This window comes from Chrysemys picta, chromosome 3 (genome assembly GCF_011386835.1).
Source record: "Chrysemys picta bellii isolate R12L10 chromosome 3, ASM1138683v2, whole genome shotgun sequence".
NCBI classification, from domain to species: domain Eukaryota; kingdom Metazoa; phylum Chordata; order Testudines; family Emydidae; genus Chrysemys; species Chrysemys picta.
The window spans coordinates 57,855,599-57,874,838 of NC_088793.1; the positions used below are offsets into that span (position 1 = coordinate 57,855,599).

General features: G+C 39.2%; 1 protein-coding gene across 2 annotated transcripts in view; it reads left to right on the plus strand.

Annotated features, from left to right (window-relative positions):
* The window catches only part of SMAP1 (small ArfGAP 1), a 208,350-nt gene that overhangs the window by 141,521 nt on the left and 47,589 nt on the right, over window positions 1-19,240 (plus strand). For both annotated transcript variants that reach the window (XM_005280077.5, XM_042848861.2), the window contains one exon: window positions 11,753-11,837. In XM_005280077.5, coding sequence (XP_005280134.1) covers window positions 11,753-11,837 — 85 coding nt within the window. The remainder of the gene's footprint in view (window positions 1-11,752; window positions 11,838-19,240) is intronic.

Genomic DNA, 19,240 nt, shown 5'->3' on the forward strand with positions numbered 1-19,240 from the left:
CGAATACGCAGGAACACAAATGTGCATCTGGTAAATCCAAAACAACCAATTTTACTGTGACCAAGTGAAAATTTAGCATAGTTGGCATCTAACTGAAAAATAATAATATAATAATGTAGTAGGGGTAGGGGTGTGTGTGTGTGTGTGTATATGTGTGTGTGTGTATATGTGTGTGTGTGTATATGTGTGTGTGTGTATATGTGTGTGTGTGTATATATATATATATATATATGTGTATATATATATACTTTTCATTTTGATAAAGGATTTGTCACAAAAGTTTTAATGGTAAATACACAAAAGTGAGAACTTGATTTGTATTAAAAAGTATTTTATAAAATTTACAAATGGGTCCAGATAAGAAATATAAATGTGATTTTATGTATTAAGTACTTCAAAGAGGAAACACGTACTTCTTTTGGTGATGTATGCACAACTCTTATGTATTGAAGTACTTCAGTGTTGTGTCACCACATGAGACTTTATTTTTATTGTACCATTGGTGTTTAAGCAGTGTACAGTTTAAATTAACAAGTGATAAGAGCAGGAGAGCTAGAGAAAAAAGACTGGATTTCAGAGAGAAGAACTGGCAGGATTTAGAGATGATCTGAATTAGTGGGAATGAAATAAGAGAGAGGATGGACAATGAAGTTATTGACACAGATTAAAGCAAGAAATTGAGGACAAAATTTGGGGGTATATGGATTTGTTTCCAAATATTGTCATTTTGAGTTGACAAAACACCTAGGTGCTAGTTGCAGATGTGAGTTTGCGTAGAGCGAGATTTCTCTGTGCTTGTGACCTATGTTCAAAACTGCCATTATTAGCAGTATGCATATGACAAATATAGAAAATACTGCAGTCAATATAGTACTAAAAAAACTGAAAGATATTACAATTATTATTCATAATACTGGCAATTACTCTGCTTGGTATTTGATATCCAAAAGCAGAATTCCTGCCCACCAAAATAGTCCTGTATCCCTTTTCTGAAAGGCTGATTGAGCCCAAATGCAAACCAGCCTTTGAGTTGTGATAACTGCTAAAACTTCTTCCAGATGCATATACTTGATCTGAAAATACTGTATTTCAAACTTATGTCCAGCTTTAGGAAGGAGGAGACTACATTAGGCTCATTTTACTATCTCAATAAAGACTACTGCTAAAGTTTGTGACTACTGCTTCCAGCTCTGTGTGTTTCCTTGAGGAACTCTCACAGAGTAAGTTCACAATCTAGCACTAGTCAAGACATAGAAAATCCTTAATATTTGCCACAAAGGTTATTAACCAGACTAATAATGTTAGAAATCAAAAAGCATTTTAGTGCAGCGGGTGAGGTACACTTGCCATTCTTTAAACCTTTAACCTAAACTATAATCAAATATTTCATTAACCTAGGTAGCTGTAGGAGAGAATGCAGGCAGAAGCACACCAGCAGATTGGGGGCTAGCCAGTTTATTGCGCCGAGTGCAGCATGTATGATTACCTGTCCTGTTTGCTGTTGACGTATGTGTACATTCGTTGCAAGGAGCTCCTGGCCCTCAGAGACTGAGTCCGGGCTTTGGAGGCCAGGGCGGTGGAACTGGAGGAGCTAAGGGAGGCATGTTGATGAGGCTTTCCGGGACACTGTAGATTTGTCCCACCTCTGGTCAGACAGCCCCTGCGCTGTGAAGGAGGATGAAAGGCTCAGGGAAGGAGAGCAGTCAACGGGAGCAGAGGGAAACCTTCCCATAGTTGGGACTCTCCTTCCAGATGATGTTGGGGTATCCTCCTGCACTGAGTTACTTCTCCAGGGGAGGGAATTCCAGTCATTAGGAAAAGGCAGGTGTTAGTAATGGGAGATTTGATCATTAGAAACATAGATAGCTGGGTTTGTGATGACTGGGAGAACCGTATGGTGACTTGCCTGCCTGGTGCGAAGGTTGCAGATTTCTTGAGGCATCTAGATGGCCTTATGTGTAGTGCTGGGGTGGAGCCGGTGGTCGTGGTACATGTAGGTACCAATAACATAGGGAAGGGTAGGAGAGATGTCCTGGAGGCCAAATTTTTGCTGCTAGGAAAGAGACTGAAATCCAGGACATCTATGGTAGCATTCTCAGAAATGCTTCCAGTTCCACGCGCAGGGCCAGGTAGGCAGGCAGAGCTTCAGAGTCTCAATGCGTGGCTGAGACGATGGTGTAGAGCGGAGGGGACTGGGGAAACTTTTGGGATAGGGGGAGCATATACAGGAAGGATGGGCTCCACCTAAACCAAAGTGGATCCAGACTGCTGGCACTTAACATTAAAAAGGTTGCAGAGCAGTTTTTAAACTAAGAGATGGGTGAAAGCAGATTGCTGCAGTGGAGCACGTGGATCGGACAGAGACTTCTCTTAGATGAGAGTCTATTGATAGAGATTCTCTAGGTTCTAGTCAGGAGGAGAGGATGGAAGAGGATAAAGTATGGGCCAGATCAGACAAGAAACATTCACATAAAAAAGAATCTGACACATTAGAAAAGGGCAGACAAACAGTGACAAGTTTTTAAAGTGCTTGTACACAAATGCTAGAAGTCTAAATAATGAGTGAACTAGAGTGCCTCACGTTAAAGGAGGATATTGACATAATAGGCATCACGGAAACCTGGTGGAGTGGGGACAATCAATGGGACACAATCATTTCTGTAGTGGGAAGAACACCTCAACAGCCAACACTGTGGCATTTAATTTCAGAAAGGGGAACTATGCAAAAATGAGGAGGTTACTTAAACAGAAATTAAACGGTACAGTGACTATAGTGAAATCCCTGCAAGCTGCATGGACACTTTTCAAAGACACCATAATAGAGGCCCAACTTGAATGTATACCCCAAAATAAAAAACACAGTAAAAGAACTAAAAAAGAGCCACCGTGGCTTAACAACCATGTAAAAGAAGCAGTGAGAGATAAAAAGGCATCTTTTAAAAAGTGGAAGTCCTATCCTAGTTAGGTAAATAGAAAGGAGCATAAACACTGCCAAATTAAGTGTAAAAATGTAATGAGAAATGCCAAAAAGGAGTTTGAAGAACAGCTAGCTAAAAACTCAAAACCCTAAGCCCGCTAAAGAACCAGTGGGGCCCCTGGACGATCGAGATACAAAAGGAGCACTTAAAGATGATAAAGTCAGTGCAGAGAAACTAAATAAATTCTTTGCTTCAGTCTTCACGGCTGAGGATGTTAGGGAGATTCCCAAACCTGAGCCATCCTTTGTAGGTGACAAATCTGAGGAATTGTCACAGATTGAAGTGTCACTAGAGGAGGTTTTGGAATTAATTGATAAACTTTACAGTAACAAGTCACCGGGACCAGATGACATTCACCCAAGAGTTCTGAAAGAACTCAAAAGAGAAATTGCCGAACTGTTAACTATGGTTTGTAACCTGTCCTTTAAATCGGCTTCTGTACCAAATGACTGGAAGATAGCTACTGTAATGCCAATATTTTAAAAGGGCTCTAGAGGTGATCCCGGCAATTACAGACTGGTAAGTCTAACGTCAGTACCGGGCAAATTAGTTGAAACAATAGTAAAGAATAAAATTGTCAGGCACCTAGAAGAACATAACTTGTTGGGCAAAACTCAACATAGTTTCTGTAAAGGGAAATCATGTCTTACCAATCTATTAGAGTTCTTGAAGGGGTCAACAAACATGTGGGCAAGGGGGATGCAGTGGACATAGTGTACTTAGATTTCCAGAAAGCCTGTGACAAGGTCCCTCACCAAAGGCTGTTACGTAAATTTAGTTGTCATGGGATCAGAGAGAAGATCCTTTCATGGATTGAGAACTGGTTAAAAGACAGGGAACAAAGGGTAGGAATAAATGGTAAATTTTCAGAATGGAGAGGGGTAACTAGTGGTGTTCCCCAAGGCTCAGTCCTAGGACCAATCCTATTCAGCTTACTCATAAATGATCTGGAGAAAGGGGTGAACAGTGAGGTGGCAAAGTTTGCAGACGATACTAAACTGCTCAAGATAGTTAAGACCAAAGCAGACTGTGAAGAACTTCAAAATATCTCACAAAACTAAGTGATTGGGCAACAAAATGGCAAATGAAATTTAATGTGGATAAATGCAAAGTAATGCACATTGGAAAAAATAACCCAACTATACATACAGTATGACGGGGGCTAATTTAGCTACAACTAATCAAGAAAGAGACCTTGGAGTCATTGTGGATAGTTCTCTGAAGACGTCCACGCAGTGTGCAGTGGCAGTCAAAAAGCAAACAGGATGTTAGGAATCACTAAAAAAGGGATAGAGAATAAGACGGAGAATATCTTATTGCCCTTATATAAATCCATGGTACGCCCACATCTTGAATACTGCATACAGATGTGGTCTCCTCATCTCAAAAAAGATATACTGGCATTAGAAAAAGTTCAGAAAAGGGCAACTAAAATGATTAGGGGTTTGGAATGGGTCCCATATGAGGAGAGATTAAAGAGGCTAGGACTTTTCAGCTTGGAAAAGAGGAGACTAAGGGGGGGGATATGATAGAGCTATATAAAATCATGAGTGGTGTGGAGAAAGTGAATAAGGAAAAGTTATTTACTTGTTCCCATAATATAAGAACTAGGGGCCACCAAATGAAATTAATGGGCAGCAGGTTTAAAATAAATAAAAGGAAGTTCTTCTTCACACAGCGCACAGTCAACCTGTGGAACTCCTTGCCTGAGGAGATTGTGAAGGCTAGTACTATAAAAGGGTTTAAAAGAGAACTAGATAAATTCATGGAGGTTAAGTCCATTAATGGCTATTAGCCGGGATGGGTAAGGAATGGTGTCCCTAGCCTCTGTTTGTCAGAGGGTGGAGGTGGATGGCAGGAGAGAGATCACCTGATCATTACTGGTTAGGTTCACTCCCTCTGGGGCACCTGGCATTGGTCACTGTCGGTAGACAGGATACTGGGCTGGATGGACATTTGGTCTGACCCAGTACTGCCGTTCTTATGATGGACAAGCCAGCTTGTCAAGCTGTATTGCTCTGCTACAAAACATGGGGGCTTATTGTCATGCTGTACCTATAAACCAGAGATAGGCAACCTTTGGCACACAGCCTGCCAGGGTAAGCACCCAGGCAGGCCGGTCCAGTTGTTTACCTGGCGTGTCCGCAGGTTCGGCCAATCGCGGCTCCCAGTGGCCGTGGCTCGCCGCTTCAGGCCAATGGGGCCTGTGGGAAGCAGCAGTCAGCACATCCCTTGGCCCGTGCTGCTTCCCGCAGCACCCGTTGGCCTGGAGCGGCAAACTGTGGCCCGTGGGAGCCGCGATTGGCCAAACCCACGGATGCAGCAGGTAAACAAACCGGCCCGGCCTGCCTGTGTGCTTACCCAGACAGGCCGCAGGCCAAAGGTTGCCAATCCCTGCTATAAACTAAATGTAGCATCTTCATTGTTCATGAAATACTTATGTATCCTATATACTGTGGCTTTCCCTTCTTATCATACCTTTCTGTGCATACCATACATAGAGTATTTGTGTTTAGCATTTCTCAAGACAGTTCTCGTCATAAAGCTAAATCAAGTGTGAGATCCACATAAGCAGGACTATTCAAGAATGGAACTTATGTACCAATCAGGTCTCTCTCTCTGATTTTGGTGTAAAATTGTCATAAATGGCTTCCCCCTCTTGAGTTTCCTTCCAGTCCTACTTTTCTATGATTCTATGAAAGCTGCACTGAAAACAAAAGGCTAACACCCAGATTTTGAGGTGTTCCAAATACCTAAGTCTTGTTATCAGAAGTGACTTAGAAACCCATCCGAAATTAGGGTCACTCATAAGTGCCTAAGTCACTTTTGCACATTACAGTTAGGCTCTTAAGTCAGTCAGTGTTGCAACACTAAGTGGAAAAATGCCAAAATACCTTTAAAAATCTGGGCCTAAGGACCTAAGTGTTTTTCCACTTATTTAACTTGCTGCTTAGGAAGTATAATGGCCGGAAAATGGAAATAAGTGATCAACATAGTGCCTTATGTAAATTTGAAGGATAAAAAGGATCTTGAGTGGGAAAATTTAATTCCAGTCATGTCGTGAATATTGTCCATTACAAACAGCATTGTTTAGATGAAATTGTGGAAAACTTTGGTTAGAAAACTATTTGTCATAAAGATTACATTGAAAAGATGTTAGTAAACTTGGGTGAAGAACTGTTGCATATCACAGCTGTGAAGAGAGGCCTGAGTGGTGCTTTCAGTGAATAGAAAGTTAATTCATTCTGATACAGGTTACAACAGTAATATAACACTTCACAATATTTACTGATTTTTGGCAAGTTGGGAAAAATCTGTCCATAAACTAACTGATTAGCATATAAACAGAATGGAGTCATTAGGTCTGAAGTATATTTTCCAAAGACTTATAAACGTGTAATAGCTTAAAATATCAAGAACAAAAATAATTGTTGCCCAGCATATCTGGGTAACCCACTTTCTGTAAACTAATACATTTGTATATGATCTTACTATGGAAGCTTACTGTGTGGTTTTCATGTCACTTAAATAAACCCACTCCACTGCTAAGGCATTTCATTTTGAATGTGACTAGATTTTCCTTAAATGAAAGAAAACATACTGGAATTTTTCAAAACAAATTTCAAGATAGAGTATTAAGTGATTTGATTAATATACTAACTGTACAACAAATGTATATTTGTATAAATATAATGTACTGGATTTCTCCAACCACTTGGTAAAGTGGGAAAGTAACAAAAATTTTTAGAAAAGCAAATGTAGTACTGATATTCAGAAGTAACGTGATCCACTCTCACATTTGGAGGATAATGAAACAGTGAGCAGTAAACACCATAGGTTTCCATAGAATAAATTTTTCCAGGCTGCCAACTGTCTGTTAGTAGAAATTCAGAATTAGCACATGAGAAGTATGCAGTAAATCTAATACATTTGGATTTTCGTAAAGCATTCGATAGTGCCTCCTGAAATATTACTGGCAAAATTTATTTAGATTGATTTGAATAGGAATATTTTGGTAGTAGCTGATGCACTATACAGAGTAAAAGGTCTGCGGAACAAAAGATATAGCTCAAAAGTCTGCACACTTGGACAGAAATAGCTCAAACTGTATCAGCTGTTGGGAACTCCAGATCTATATCTTTTTGCCAGTCCAAACAGCCACAGAATCAAGTCTTCACAAATTTCCCATGCAGGTGAGCATTGGGAAAGTATGCCTTCTCTATTCTTTGAAATTGTCCCCAGTTCCTGTATTCTCTTTCACAGTTCTATTACCTTTCTTGACATTTTCTGAAGAAGAGCCAGTCTGAATTATGAATTCTTATCTAACCTCACTTGGGAGCCCGACCTTACTTTTACTCCTTACCTCCAGTTCCAATAGCGTCCTGGGAAAAGTTGGATGTCGTGTCCCTAAGGCAGCAGGAACAGAGTAAACTCTATACCAAAGGATTTCCTGATTGCACCTTGTTGTGGAATTACTGCAAAATATATAATTTCGGTAAGATAACTTCTGCTTGTTTGGAAGATGCAACTAATTGAAGTTTAAGCATTTTACCTGATTTATACAAACAAACAAAACCCCACACTTAAATGTGAGAAATTTCTATGGTCCTTTTCAACTGGTGTAAATTGGTACAGATCCACTGAAGTCCATTTGTCTAACATTCATTGGTTGCACCTTCCAAACCTTTTCTAGGGACAAATCTTTCACAAAATCTATTTTAAAAAAAAAAATCTATAAAACCACAGTGCCTGGCACAATGCCTAGAAATAGCAGATTCTGAGAGATTTTGGTAGGCCACTAGTTCACTGTGGACAGAAGTGGAAAGATAAATTGAACTGTTTCAGCTGGTTTGCATCCATGCTGTGACACTGAACGGGTACAGGCTGAAATTGCTTTGACCAAATGTGTTGGTAGAGCTAAGTATATTCTACTCCACATTGAATGCACATAAACCAGTTGCATCATTCCTGCTTGTGGCTGATAGCTCAGTGGTTTGAGCATTGGCCTGCTAAACCCAGGCTTATGAGTTCAATCTTTAAGGGGGCCACTTAGGTATCTGTGGCCAAAATTAGTACTTGGTCGTGCTAGTGAAGGCAGGGGGCTGGACTTTACCTTTCGGGGTCCCTTCCAGCTCTATGAGATAGGTATATAGACTTGCATCTGAAGAAGTGAGGTTCTTACCCACGAAAGCTTATGCTCCCAGTACTTCTGTTAGTCTCAAAGGTGCCACAGGACCCTCTGTTGCTTTTTCCATATATGTGAAGTGTTCAAAAAAGTTCTAATCCCTTAGAATGCTTGTAAAACAAATTTCTTTTAAGTAGAAAAGACCTAATTGATGTGCTTTCCTCTGTTCCTATAAAATCTCATTTTCATCAAATTATTTTCCTTTGTATTGTTTGATATTTAAAAGGGTTTATCATCTTCGTTTTGAAAAATGTATAAATCCTTCAAAAGCTGCAGGACATTTCAGCATTAACTGTTCAGTGTTTTCTGCAAATACTTCTTTACCTTTAATGTTTAAGTTTCTTTGTCAGCTTTTCCCACAATCTTGTAAATATTTTTTCACTAAATGGTCAATCAACATTTTTGTTCATTTAGTGAAAAATGTTATTTAAGGAAAAGAGCACTGCCAAAATTTGTTTGAAACAACTTTTAAGAGATTTAATGCAGTGCATGAAGAGCAGGGATTTATTGCTTGTAATAGAATGTGAGAAAAAGCGCACACAATATCGCGAACCACAAATATTCAAAAATCATGAGATTTAAAAATAATAAATTTGGGCATGGTTTTGTACTTGGGTTACATTTTTGAGCTTTTCTCTGCAACCATGAGAACTAGAAATTAATTTGTAAATGAAAGCTAAGATTCTTACATAATCAAATGTCTCCTGGAATTGGCGATTTAAGTAAAACACCAAATATTGCGTCTTGCAAAACAAAACAAAAAAGCATAAGTTCACAACAGTACATCTACATATAAATGTTAACTCTATTCCTCGGTAAAATGCCACTGATTTTTTTTTTTTTGTAATTAGTGGGAAAGTTTGATCATGTAGTACAGTATTCCCAAGAGAAATTGAAAACACATAAATTCCTGATTTAGGGTTTATCATTTGTGCTGGTTTTTCTTGTAAACTCTTTTTACTGCCAGTTCCTTTTCTGGCCAGTTTATGTGTGTAATAAAAGCTCTAATAAAGCAAACACAGTCCTATAATTACAACATTTGACAAAACAAAACAAAAAATCTACTCAAATATTCTTACTGTATTTTTAAAGTAATGAGATTAATTTTTGTAACAATCAATATGTTTCTAAGCAAAGGGGAATATTATTTAAATTCCATCTGTCTAGTTCTTACTAATGAATGCAAGACAGTGCTTTGGTTTTGATGAACACATGGTAGGCTTGCATTTGAGACTAGCTCTGTCATGCATTAATGCATTTCAGAATGCTGTTTTCAGATCCCTGATAATCAGCCTAATTTGAGGCAATGAAAATTTTGCACATTTAGTGCAATTTTAATGTAGCTTTATTTTCAAAACAGTTGGTATATGTTGAGAAAAGCAGTCCTTGCTTTTTAAAAAAAATCAAGGTTATAAGACAAGCAACATGTCAAGTGCATTTCTTCTCTCAGCTGCAGTGACCCATGACACAGATCATAGTGTTCCTTACAGCAGTTGAAAAAAATCCAGGTGCTTATAATTTTTTGTAATAATTTATGCACCTTTCCTGAAATGTTAAGGTTAATTGTGATTAATATTCCTAGCTCTAATTTATATTTCATTGAATGAAAATATACTCAGTTGTGGAAGCCCTTTTTCTTCTGTCATTAGATTTTTATTTGAATCCTTGCTGTTCATAATTTCATTTTCAATATTAATTTAGGTTATGATCTTTCTTTTAATTCAGTACTAACTAAATTTTTATAAATGCAACTGCAAATAAAATTAGGTTTATATTTAAGTTTATGACCTATTTTACAAATGTTGGTCTGATATGAACGCTATTCTTTAGTGGGGTGGAGATCTTTAGGTCTCCTCTAACTACAGCCCACAGTCTGGGGTCTGTACTCAATGTAAGCATTTCTATACATACTTTCTCAAGGGATAACTTGTCTAAATAAACTGGGAATTTGTAGTCTGCAGGACACCCCAGCCACTGGAGGGTTGTTAGAACACAATGGTGAGTTTTATCTAATCTAAAACACTTCACAAATGCTAACTCTTTGTTGCAATCCTCGTCCTAGGAGGGTGGTGAAGCACTAGAATGGGTTACCTAGAGAGGTGGTAGAATCTCCATCCTTAGAGGTTTTTAAGGCCTGGCTTGACAAAGCCCTGGCTGGGATGATTTAATTGGTGTTGGTCCTGCTTTGAGCAGGGGCTTGGACTAGATGACCTCCTGAGGTCTCTGCTAACGCTAATATTCTATGATTCCTGTTCATCTCCTTTTTGTACATAGGGAACATAAAGGATTGTCTAGATTAAGGACATTCGTATTAGTACGTTACACTTCTGCAAATTTCCTAATCTAGGAAAGCCCTCATGTGGAAAAGCTCAGACCAAAGCCACAGAGGGAGTTTGTTAAAGTCGGGATTAAAATGCCGGATACCCTTGTTCTCACCTTATGCCTTGTCTGAAATTAGACCACTCTGCCAGCTGTGCTATTGAGCAGCCTCTCCTTCCTATTGGTAACACTGACTGGGCAACAGAAAAGCAGATTCAACTATATACACTGTTGGGATGAATATAGGAAAAAAATACTATCCTAAATATGTATTAGAAGAATTTGCAGTGGCGTTAATGACATCCTGTGTGTCACTATATCCAGCTGCTGTAAACTACTAGTAACTTGTGATCCTTCCAGAAATTGAGGGACTCACGGTCCAGGTCTTTATACATTCCAATAGTGAACCCTGAGTAATTGTTAGGGGAGGGAAATGTAAGCAACCTGTAATCTTTAGAATGTGACAAACTGTCAAACCTCATGCTCAGTTTATATCAGTTTACAATTTCAAGGGTCTCTGCAAGAAAAAGACAAAAAGTCTCATTTTTTAAGCGGGGGGAAGGAAAAGCTAGGATTCTTTGTTTCTAAATCTACAAAATTAAGTGTGCCTATGAGCATGGGTTTTTTGCAGACCCAAAGGCCACCTCTGTACTCACTAGCAGCTGAAAAGTCTGCCGTTTAATAATATCCTCTTCCTATAGGTACGTCAAACGTGCTTCTTTACTAGTCTCGTAACCTCCCCCACTTCCCAATTTTTCTTCTTTTCAACTTTTTAAAAGCTCACAAACCTGGCGTTTTTTTCCACACTGGGAAAACTATATAATTAATTTGGTCTAATAAAATTAGTCAATAAATAACTTGTGCAAAATGAGTGAGTCATTATTTTACTCAGTAACGGTGATTCCTAACAGTAAATGATTAACAGTTCAGTTTTTTAATATTATACTTATTCACTGCGGTTTTTAAATATTAGACTTGTCCTAAACCCAGTAAATAATCCTGTAGTTTATATTGTATTTAGAATTTTCGTAAAACTGGTGAAAGAATAGGGTATATTTCACTTTTCTTTTTCCTTCCATCTCTCCTCCACATGTACTTCATTCTCATTAGAAAACAGAATCTGTAATCAGACGTCAATATGCAAAGTTAGTCTAGAAAACAAATTTTATTTGTGATGTATTCAAGAAATCTTAAAATCGTTATTCGTATTAAAGAAGCCTTGTACCATATATCTTAAAACTTATGAGTATGAATATTTTTCTTTCTAAAGCCTCAGAAGAGAGAGGATCAGCAATTAGAGCCTAAAGCAAGTCCGAAAAAACCACCAGAACCTACTATTGATCTTTTAGGACTCGGTAAGTAATAATGAAATTCTCTGTTACTTTTATAAAAATGACTGCAACAGGACTTTTACTGAAATGAATATAATGTCTTTATCTTCCATATGCCAGCAGACATTTTAGTTGAACCTGAAAATTACATGATTAAAACTGCTGAGTTCCATCTGTAATGAGCTCCTTAGCGCCCCACCCCCCCTTTCTCTATCAGTGATCTTCAGAGTTGTGGGCTGTGACATTTCAGCATTTAAAGTACAAAAATATTTAAGAAGCAAAATGCTATGGTTGTTTTATTGTATTCCTGTTAGTATATATATCTTTATAATATGCTAGTACAAAAGAATAGTAAGCAGTTTCTGTTGAATGCAGCCAACCCTCATATTTTCATGTAATCTCAGTATCTTTACTATTTTGTAGTGTCTCATGACAACAATGGGAATTGTTCATTTTAATCGAATATGCTTCTCTCCCCCCTACCCCCCTCCTCCCGGCTGGCAGATGACCGTGTACTTGTCTTGAACTAGCTTCGACTTAGACATTGCATAGGATAAATATTTCTTATCTACAGATATTGTCATGTTCTTCATACTCTTTTCTCCTCCCCCCCACCAGAAAATTGCGAAACACACCATATTTTAAAAGCCATGTCTGAGCTTTCTAATATTATTGTAAATCTGTTTTTGCTTTGGGTGGGTGCATGGGAGGTTAATAGTGGAAGCAGAAAAAGGTACTAAGGAGAATTCTTTAGTTGTTTCTTAGTATGTATAACTTTATGCCTTTAATGCTATAGCATGTGGAAAACAGAAGACAATCTTTTCATGCTTTTGTCAGATTAGAGCTGTGAAAAGTATTGCAGTGAAGCTGTCAATATCTCTTTTATTGCCTAATGTTTCCTATTCAGGCTAGCTGGTTTATTTGGATGTGACTTAGAATTCACACTAACATCTTAAATTTAATGGTATTTTCTATGGGATATAAAATGTACCATTAACTACTGTAATTCAGGTAGAATATTTTTAATGCTAGTTCTATATAATCAAACTTGTCTACTATAACAGGCCATCAAACCTTATTTAACACACACAATATTAAAAGAAGGTTATGGATTTGATGTGAACCAACAAAAACAAGACAATTCAAAGTTGCTGGAAAACTAGTTCTCCTTGAAAAGAGGCTCAGAATGTAATGTTTCTGATGTCATTTACTGCCAGCCATTGTGGCTCATGATGGTATTAACTGTGATGGGAGTAAAAATTAATTGTGAATTTCATTGCTTTTTGTGAGTCGAAACCAGACCAGCAAACTAATCAACAGCTAAAATGTGATCAGTATGTGCTTCTGAGATTGTCATACCTATTATGCCTTTTCAGGCATGAGCTGAAAGGACAAGTCGTAATATATCATTCTGTACGCAAATTGGGACTCTAAAACAGCCTGATGTAAGGCCTACACATTTTTTCTAGAAAGGAAAAAAAAAAACCCTGTAAAATCTATTTAGAAAAAAATGACGATCAGTTGAATTATTTGCATATAATTAAAATATTAAAGGTAAATATATATAGTAGTTATTTAAGGATTTTTTCTTAAGTTTTGCTCTGCTGTTTCAGAAAGCCATTCTCTCTCACTTGGCACCCTTCACTAGAGTTTTGTATAGCCATCATTTTATTGCTTAAGTAAAAACAGTAAATTAAAGCTTGTTGGGGGGTGGGTCTAAGTCCCTTATTCTGCAAATACATGGGATATAACTTTATTATATATAAACAGTTAAATTGGGAGAAGTGTATGATCTGGACTGAGCTGACTCTTCAGGGCGGAGGAGGTAGATTTGAGGTGAGCAATATATCCTCTTAGGTATAGGAGGAAGAAAGGAGCATGCCTTAAGGAAATTGCTGCTGAGGGGTGGCTTTTAGCAGCACCTTTATTTGTGACTCACAACGTTTTATTCCCTCTCCTTGCTAAAGAGCGGGAGAATCCAGTTCCCAAGTTTACGTTACTTTTGCTAGTTAAAATTTAAGACCAGCATTTGTCACCAAAAGGGAATGGAGAAAGTGATGGGCTTAGAGGGATAACCGCATCCAAGGAAGTTTTTAGATAGTGTGATTACTTTATTGACCCAGTGTGTAATGACACATTTGAAAATTACACTTAACTTTAAAAAAAAAAATGTTAAGACTTGCTATTTTCTCTTTGCATCTAACATGGCAGCATTCTATATTAGCCCTCATCTTGACAAAGAGGAATTGATCACAGAACTGAAAACTTAAGCGATAGCTTAGGTGGAAGTGATCCTGACTGAACAGTGCTTTTTACAATAGCATTAATACATCTCTATTTCTACTGGAGATACCTTGCCTGACACATGCCAAGACCGCATTTGCCTTTTTCGCAGCTGCATCACATGCATCCACGTCTCCCCCCTCCTCTGCTGCTTCTAACTGATGAGATCCCAACTTGTACCAGAAGCTCTTATTATTAGACCCGAAGTGCATGACCTTAGATTTTGTACTATTGAATTTCATCACGTCTGTTACTCCAGTCTTCAAGGTCATCCGAATCTTCCTGTATAATATTCTATTCTTCCTCTATATTGACAGTGCTTCCCAACTTTGTATCAACAGCGAATTTCATAAGCACGCTCCTACTTTTTATGCCAAGGTCGTTAATAAAAATATTGAATAAAATTGGTCCCAAGACTGATATTTGAGGAACTCCACTAGCAACCTCCCTCCAGTCCGATAATTCACCTTTAAGCATAATCTGTTACCTTCTCCAATTAAACCAGTTCCTTACCCACCTTACAATTTTTGTACTAATCCCCATCTTCTCTAACTCATTTCCCATGTGGAGCTGTGTCAAATACTTTACTGAAGTCCAGGTACAATAGATCTACTGCATTTTCCGTACCTAAAAAAAATCAGTTATTTTCTGAAAGAAGGAAATCAGGTTAGTCTGGCATGATCTATCATTGGTAAACCCTTGTTCCATTACATCCTCTTTTCCATTTGCCTCCATTAATTTCATAGAATATTAGAGTTGGAAGTGACCTCAGGAGGTCATCTAGTCCAATCCCCTGCTCAAAGCAGGACCAACACCAATGAAATCATCCCAGCCAGGGCTTTTTCAAGCTGAGCCATAAAAACCTCTAAGGATGGAGATTCCACCACCTCCCTAGCTAACCCATTTCAGTGCTTCACCGCCCTCCTAGTGCAATAATGTTTCCTAATATCTAACCTAGACCTCCCACACTGCAACTTGACCTATTGCTGCTTGTTCTGTCATCTGCCACCACTGAGAACAGCCTAGTTCCATCCTCTTTGGAGCCCCTCTTCAGGTAGTTAAAGGCTGCTATAAAATCCCCCCTCATTCTTCTCTTCTGCAGACTAAACCCCAGTTCCCTCAGCCTCTCCTCATAAGTCATGTGCCCCAGCTCCCTAATAATTTTCGTTGCCCTCCGCTGGACTCTCTCCAGTTTGTCCATATCCCTTCTGTAGTGGGGGGGGGGGACCAAAACTGGACGCAATACTCCAGGTGTGGCCTCACCAGTGCCAAATAGATGGGAATAATCACTTCCCTCGATTTGCTGGCAATGCTCCTACTAATACAGCCCAATATGCTGTTGGCCTTCTTGGCAACAAGGGCACACTGCTGACTCATATCCAGCTTCTCATTCACTGTAATCCCCAGGTCCTTTTCTGTAGAACTGCTGCTTAGCCAGTTGGTGCCCAGCCTGTAGCGGTGCATGGGATTCTTCCTTCCTAAGTGCAGGACTCTGCACTTGTCCTTGTTGAACCTCAGCAGATTTCTTTTGGCCCAATCCTCCAATTTGTCAAGGTCACTCTGGACCCTATCCCTATCCTCCAGCGTATCTACCTCTCCTCCCAGCTTAGTGTCATCTGCAAACTTTTGCAATTCATCCCATCATCCAAATCATTAATAAAGATGTTGAACAAAACTGGCTCCAGGACCAACCCCTGGGGCACTCCGCTTGATACCGGCTGCCAACTAGACATCGAGCCGTTGATCACTACCCATTGAGCCAGACAGTCTAGCCAGCTTTCTATCCACCTTATAGATAATTTAATTATATTCTTCACAGTTTATTTTGAAGTCTTGAATACTACTAGCAGGTCTGTAATTGCTCAGGTCACATTTCCCTTTCTTAAATATAGTACAACATTAGCTATTCTCCAATCATACAGTACTAAGACTAGATAGATTTATTGAAATTTCTTGCTTCTGAAGTAGCCATATTGTATGCGAGTTCCATCCCAAAATACCCAATTTGAGCACATGAAGCTTTTTGAGTTTTTCTTCCACCCTGTGATTTCCATTTCTATATGGTGTTTTGATCAGCCTTCATTCCCATGTTCCATATTATCATCCTTACTGAAAACCAAAGCAAACTATTTAGTTTTGGGGGCATAACTAAATGATCTTCAATCTTCTCCCCATAGTGGCCCAACTGCATCCTTCTTTATTCTCCTTCTATTTGTATAACTAAATCTGTTGTATATTTTAATTTCCATGGCAAGAGCTAATTCAGCTTGACTTTTAGAAATTCTTGCTTTATTCCTACATTTTCCAACCTCCACAATGTAGCTTTCTTTGCTAATCGGTCCCTTTTTCCATTGCCTATAGGTAAGACTAAGATTTTGTAATGGTTATTTTTAGTAAAAATCATGGCCAGGTCACGGGCAATCAACAAAAATTCACGGAAGCTGTGACCTGTTTGTGACTTTTGCTGTTGTGGCTCCATGGTTTCCCCTGCCACTGTGATGGCTGGGAGCTGTGGGGTTCCCCCTCCGCCCATGGTGACTGGGAGCTGCAGAGTGACCATTATCAGGAGGTAGCCATGTTAGTCTGTATCCACAAAACAACAAGGAGTACAGTGGCACTTTAAAGACTAACAGATTTATTTGGGCATAAGCTTTAAGAGATCAACTTCTTTTAACTGGTTCCCTTAATTTTTCAAGGTCTGCCCCTTTGAATCAAAAAACATAGTTAATGACCTGGTTTTGATTATCTTTCCAATTAATTTAAACTGAGTCAGTTCACAACCACGTGATCCAAGGTTATTTCCTGTGACCAGCTCTTCTATGGTGTCCTCACTACTTATCAAAACCAAGTTTTAAATTGCATCACCTCTTGTTACCTCTTGTTCAGTGATAATTTGATGAAGAAAACTGTAGTCTGTCGCATCCAGGACTGAGTCCCACCAGTATTAGTAGCATTTATTCTCCAATCTATATTTGGGCTGGTAAAGTCTCCCATTATGACACAATTCCCAGTAGTGTTTATCTCTGTAATATTAGAGATCTCTGTGCATAGCAGAGTCTCACCCTACGGAGCCTACAGCAGACTCCTAACACTATCCCAGTCAAATCTTTTTTTAAGTCCTTCCCCTAAGTGATTTTGACACAAACAGATTCTCTCTTGTCCTTATCACTTTTTTTTTTACAGTTTACCACATCATTGATATACAATGCTACCCCACTATCTTTACCTTTTTTCCCCTCTCTCTTAAACATTACCTGTATTCCAGTCATGAATTCTATTCCACCATGTTTCTGTAATCTCCATAATATCCTGTTTCACCACCTACACCAGTAGTTCTAGCTTATTCCATTTTATTTTGTCCATGCTCCTTGCATTTGTGTACATGTATTTTAATTGTTTCTGACAAACCTCATCCAGTTTTCTAGCCAGATTAGGTATAGGCCTGTTACAGTCAGTAACAGGCCTATCTGATTACTACTGCATCAAGTGAATGTTCTTATTTGAAAACTGAAACTGCACATCAGCATTGATAATATCTCTAGAAAAAGGCATGTGGTTCACGGTTCTCACCCTGAAGATGCATACTTTCATGTGGATATTCACTCCTCTCACAGATGATGCCTCACATTTGTGGTGAGCCTCCACCACTGCCAGTACGGTGTACTTCCATTTGGGCTCACTACAGCTCTGAGACTCTTCATAAAAGTGTTCTCAGTAGCAACTCAAGTCAGGTAAGACAGCTTCACCATCTTCCTACACTTTAATGATTAGCTTCTAACTGGCTGTTCTTGCCTGGATGTTTTAGCATCAGCTTTGTTGCTGCTCCTCCTTTTAGCATCCCTAGGAATCTGTGTAAACATGGGAACATCTACCTTGATTCGGACACAAACCACAGAATTTATAGGAGCGGCACTGGATTCAGTCAAGGTGAGGAACTACCTCCCCAAGGATGGATTTCACTCCATGGGCATTCTTAAAAACTTCCTGATAGGCTGGGGAGCCCACACTGCACATCACTCTTTTGGAACAGAGAAATACACAAAGCTGCAAAGCATTTCTACCAGTCATGCAATCCCAGCACATTCTGATAATGTTGGACAACACAACTACTGTCTTCCTTATAAACAAGCAGGGAGGGGCACGCTCTGTCCCCCTCTGTATGGAAGCGATCAATTTATGGAAATCACTGGCAGACAACCTCAGCCAGCATTTTACCACCAATCATGAGTGGGAGTTGCATGATTCAGTAGTAAACAGCATCTTCACTCAGTAGGGAACCTCCAATTGTGACCTGAGGATGTGCAAAATATACTACTACTGGGGAGCCCAAAGTCATCACTCTAGGGCAATGCTCTCCTCCTGACTTAGACAGATAATTTCAGTTATGCCTTCCCTCCCATCCCACTATCTCAAGTTCTACAGAAAATTTGACTAGACAGGGCACAAGTCATCCTCATTGCCCCTACATGGCCTAGTTTTGGGTTCAAAGCCTCCTACAAATGTCATCCCACCCACTTATAAGCATTCAAACCTTTCTGGATCTCTTGACCTAGAAAGGTGGTGGGGTCAAACATCCCACCCCAGATGCTTTTCATTGTATGGCTTGCTATTTGGATGGACGTCATGCCTAGAGCACTCTTGCTCTGAAGCCATATGAGTCATCCTTAACAATAGCAGGAATGTCTCCACCAGAAAATGTACTCAAATGGAGACATTTCTCTGTCAGGGTCCTGCAGTATTACAGATTTCCAGAGATGGTGGCTATTTCCGTTTTTTGGACTGTCTTCTTACCCAAAAGATGACAGGTCTTTCCCTTAGCTTGCTATATGTTTATCTGGCGACAATTACTGTGTTTCACCCTCCAATGGATGGTTACTTGGTTTTTACCCAATCAGTTACACTCAGGTTTTTGAAGACCCTGATCAAAACTTTTTTGCCAGTACAGAAATAGGCCCATCGCTGGGTTCTTAATTTATTGCTCTCCATAGTCATTAAGCCATCCTTCAGACTGCTAGCTACGTATTCTAGGTTGCCTTCCTTGTTGCCATCATCTCAGCCAGAAGGGTAGGTGAACTTGGAGCACTAATTGTCAATAATCCATACCCTATAGCCTGGACTACACTACAGAGTTAGGTTGATGCAAG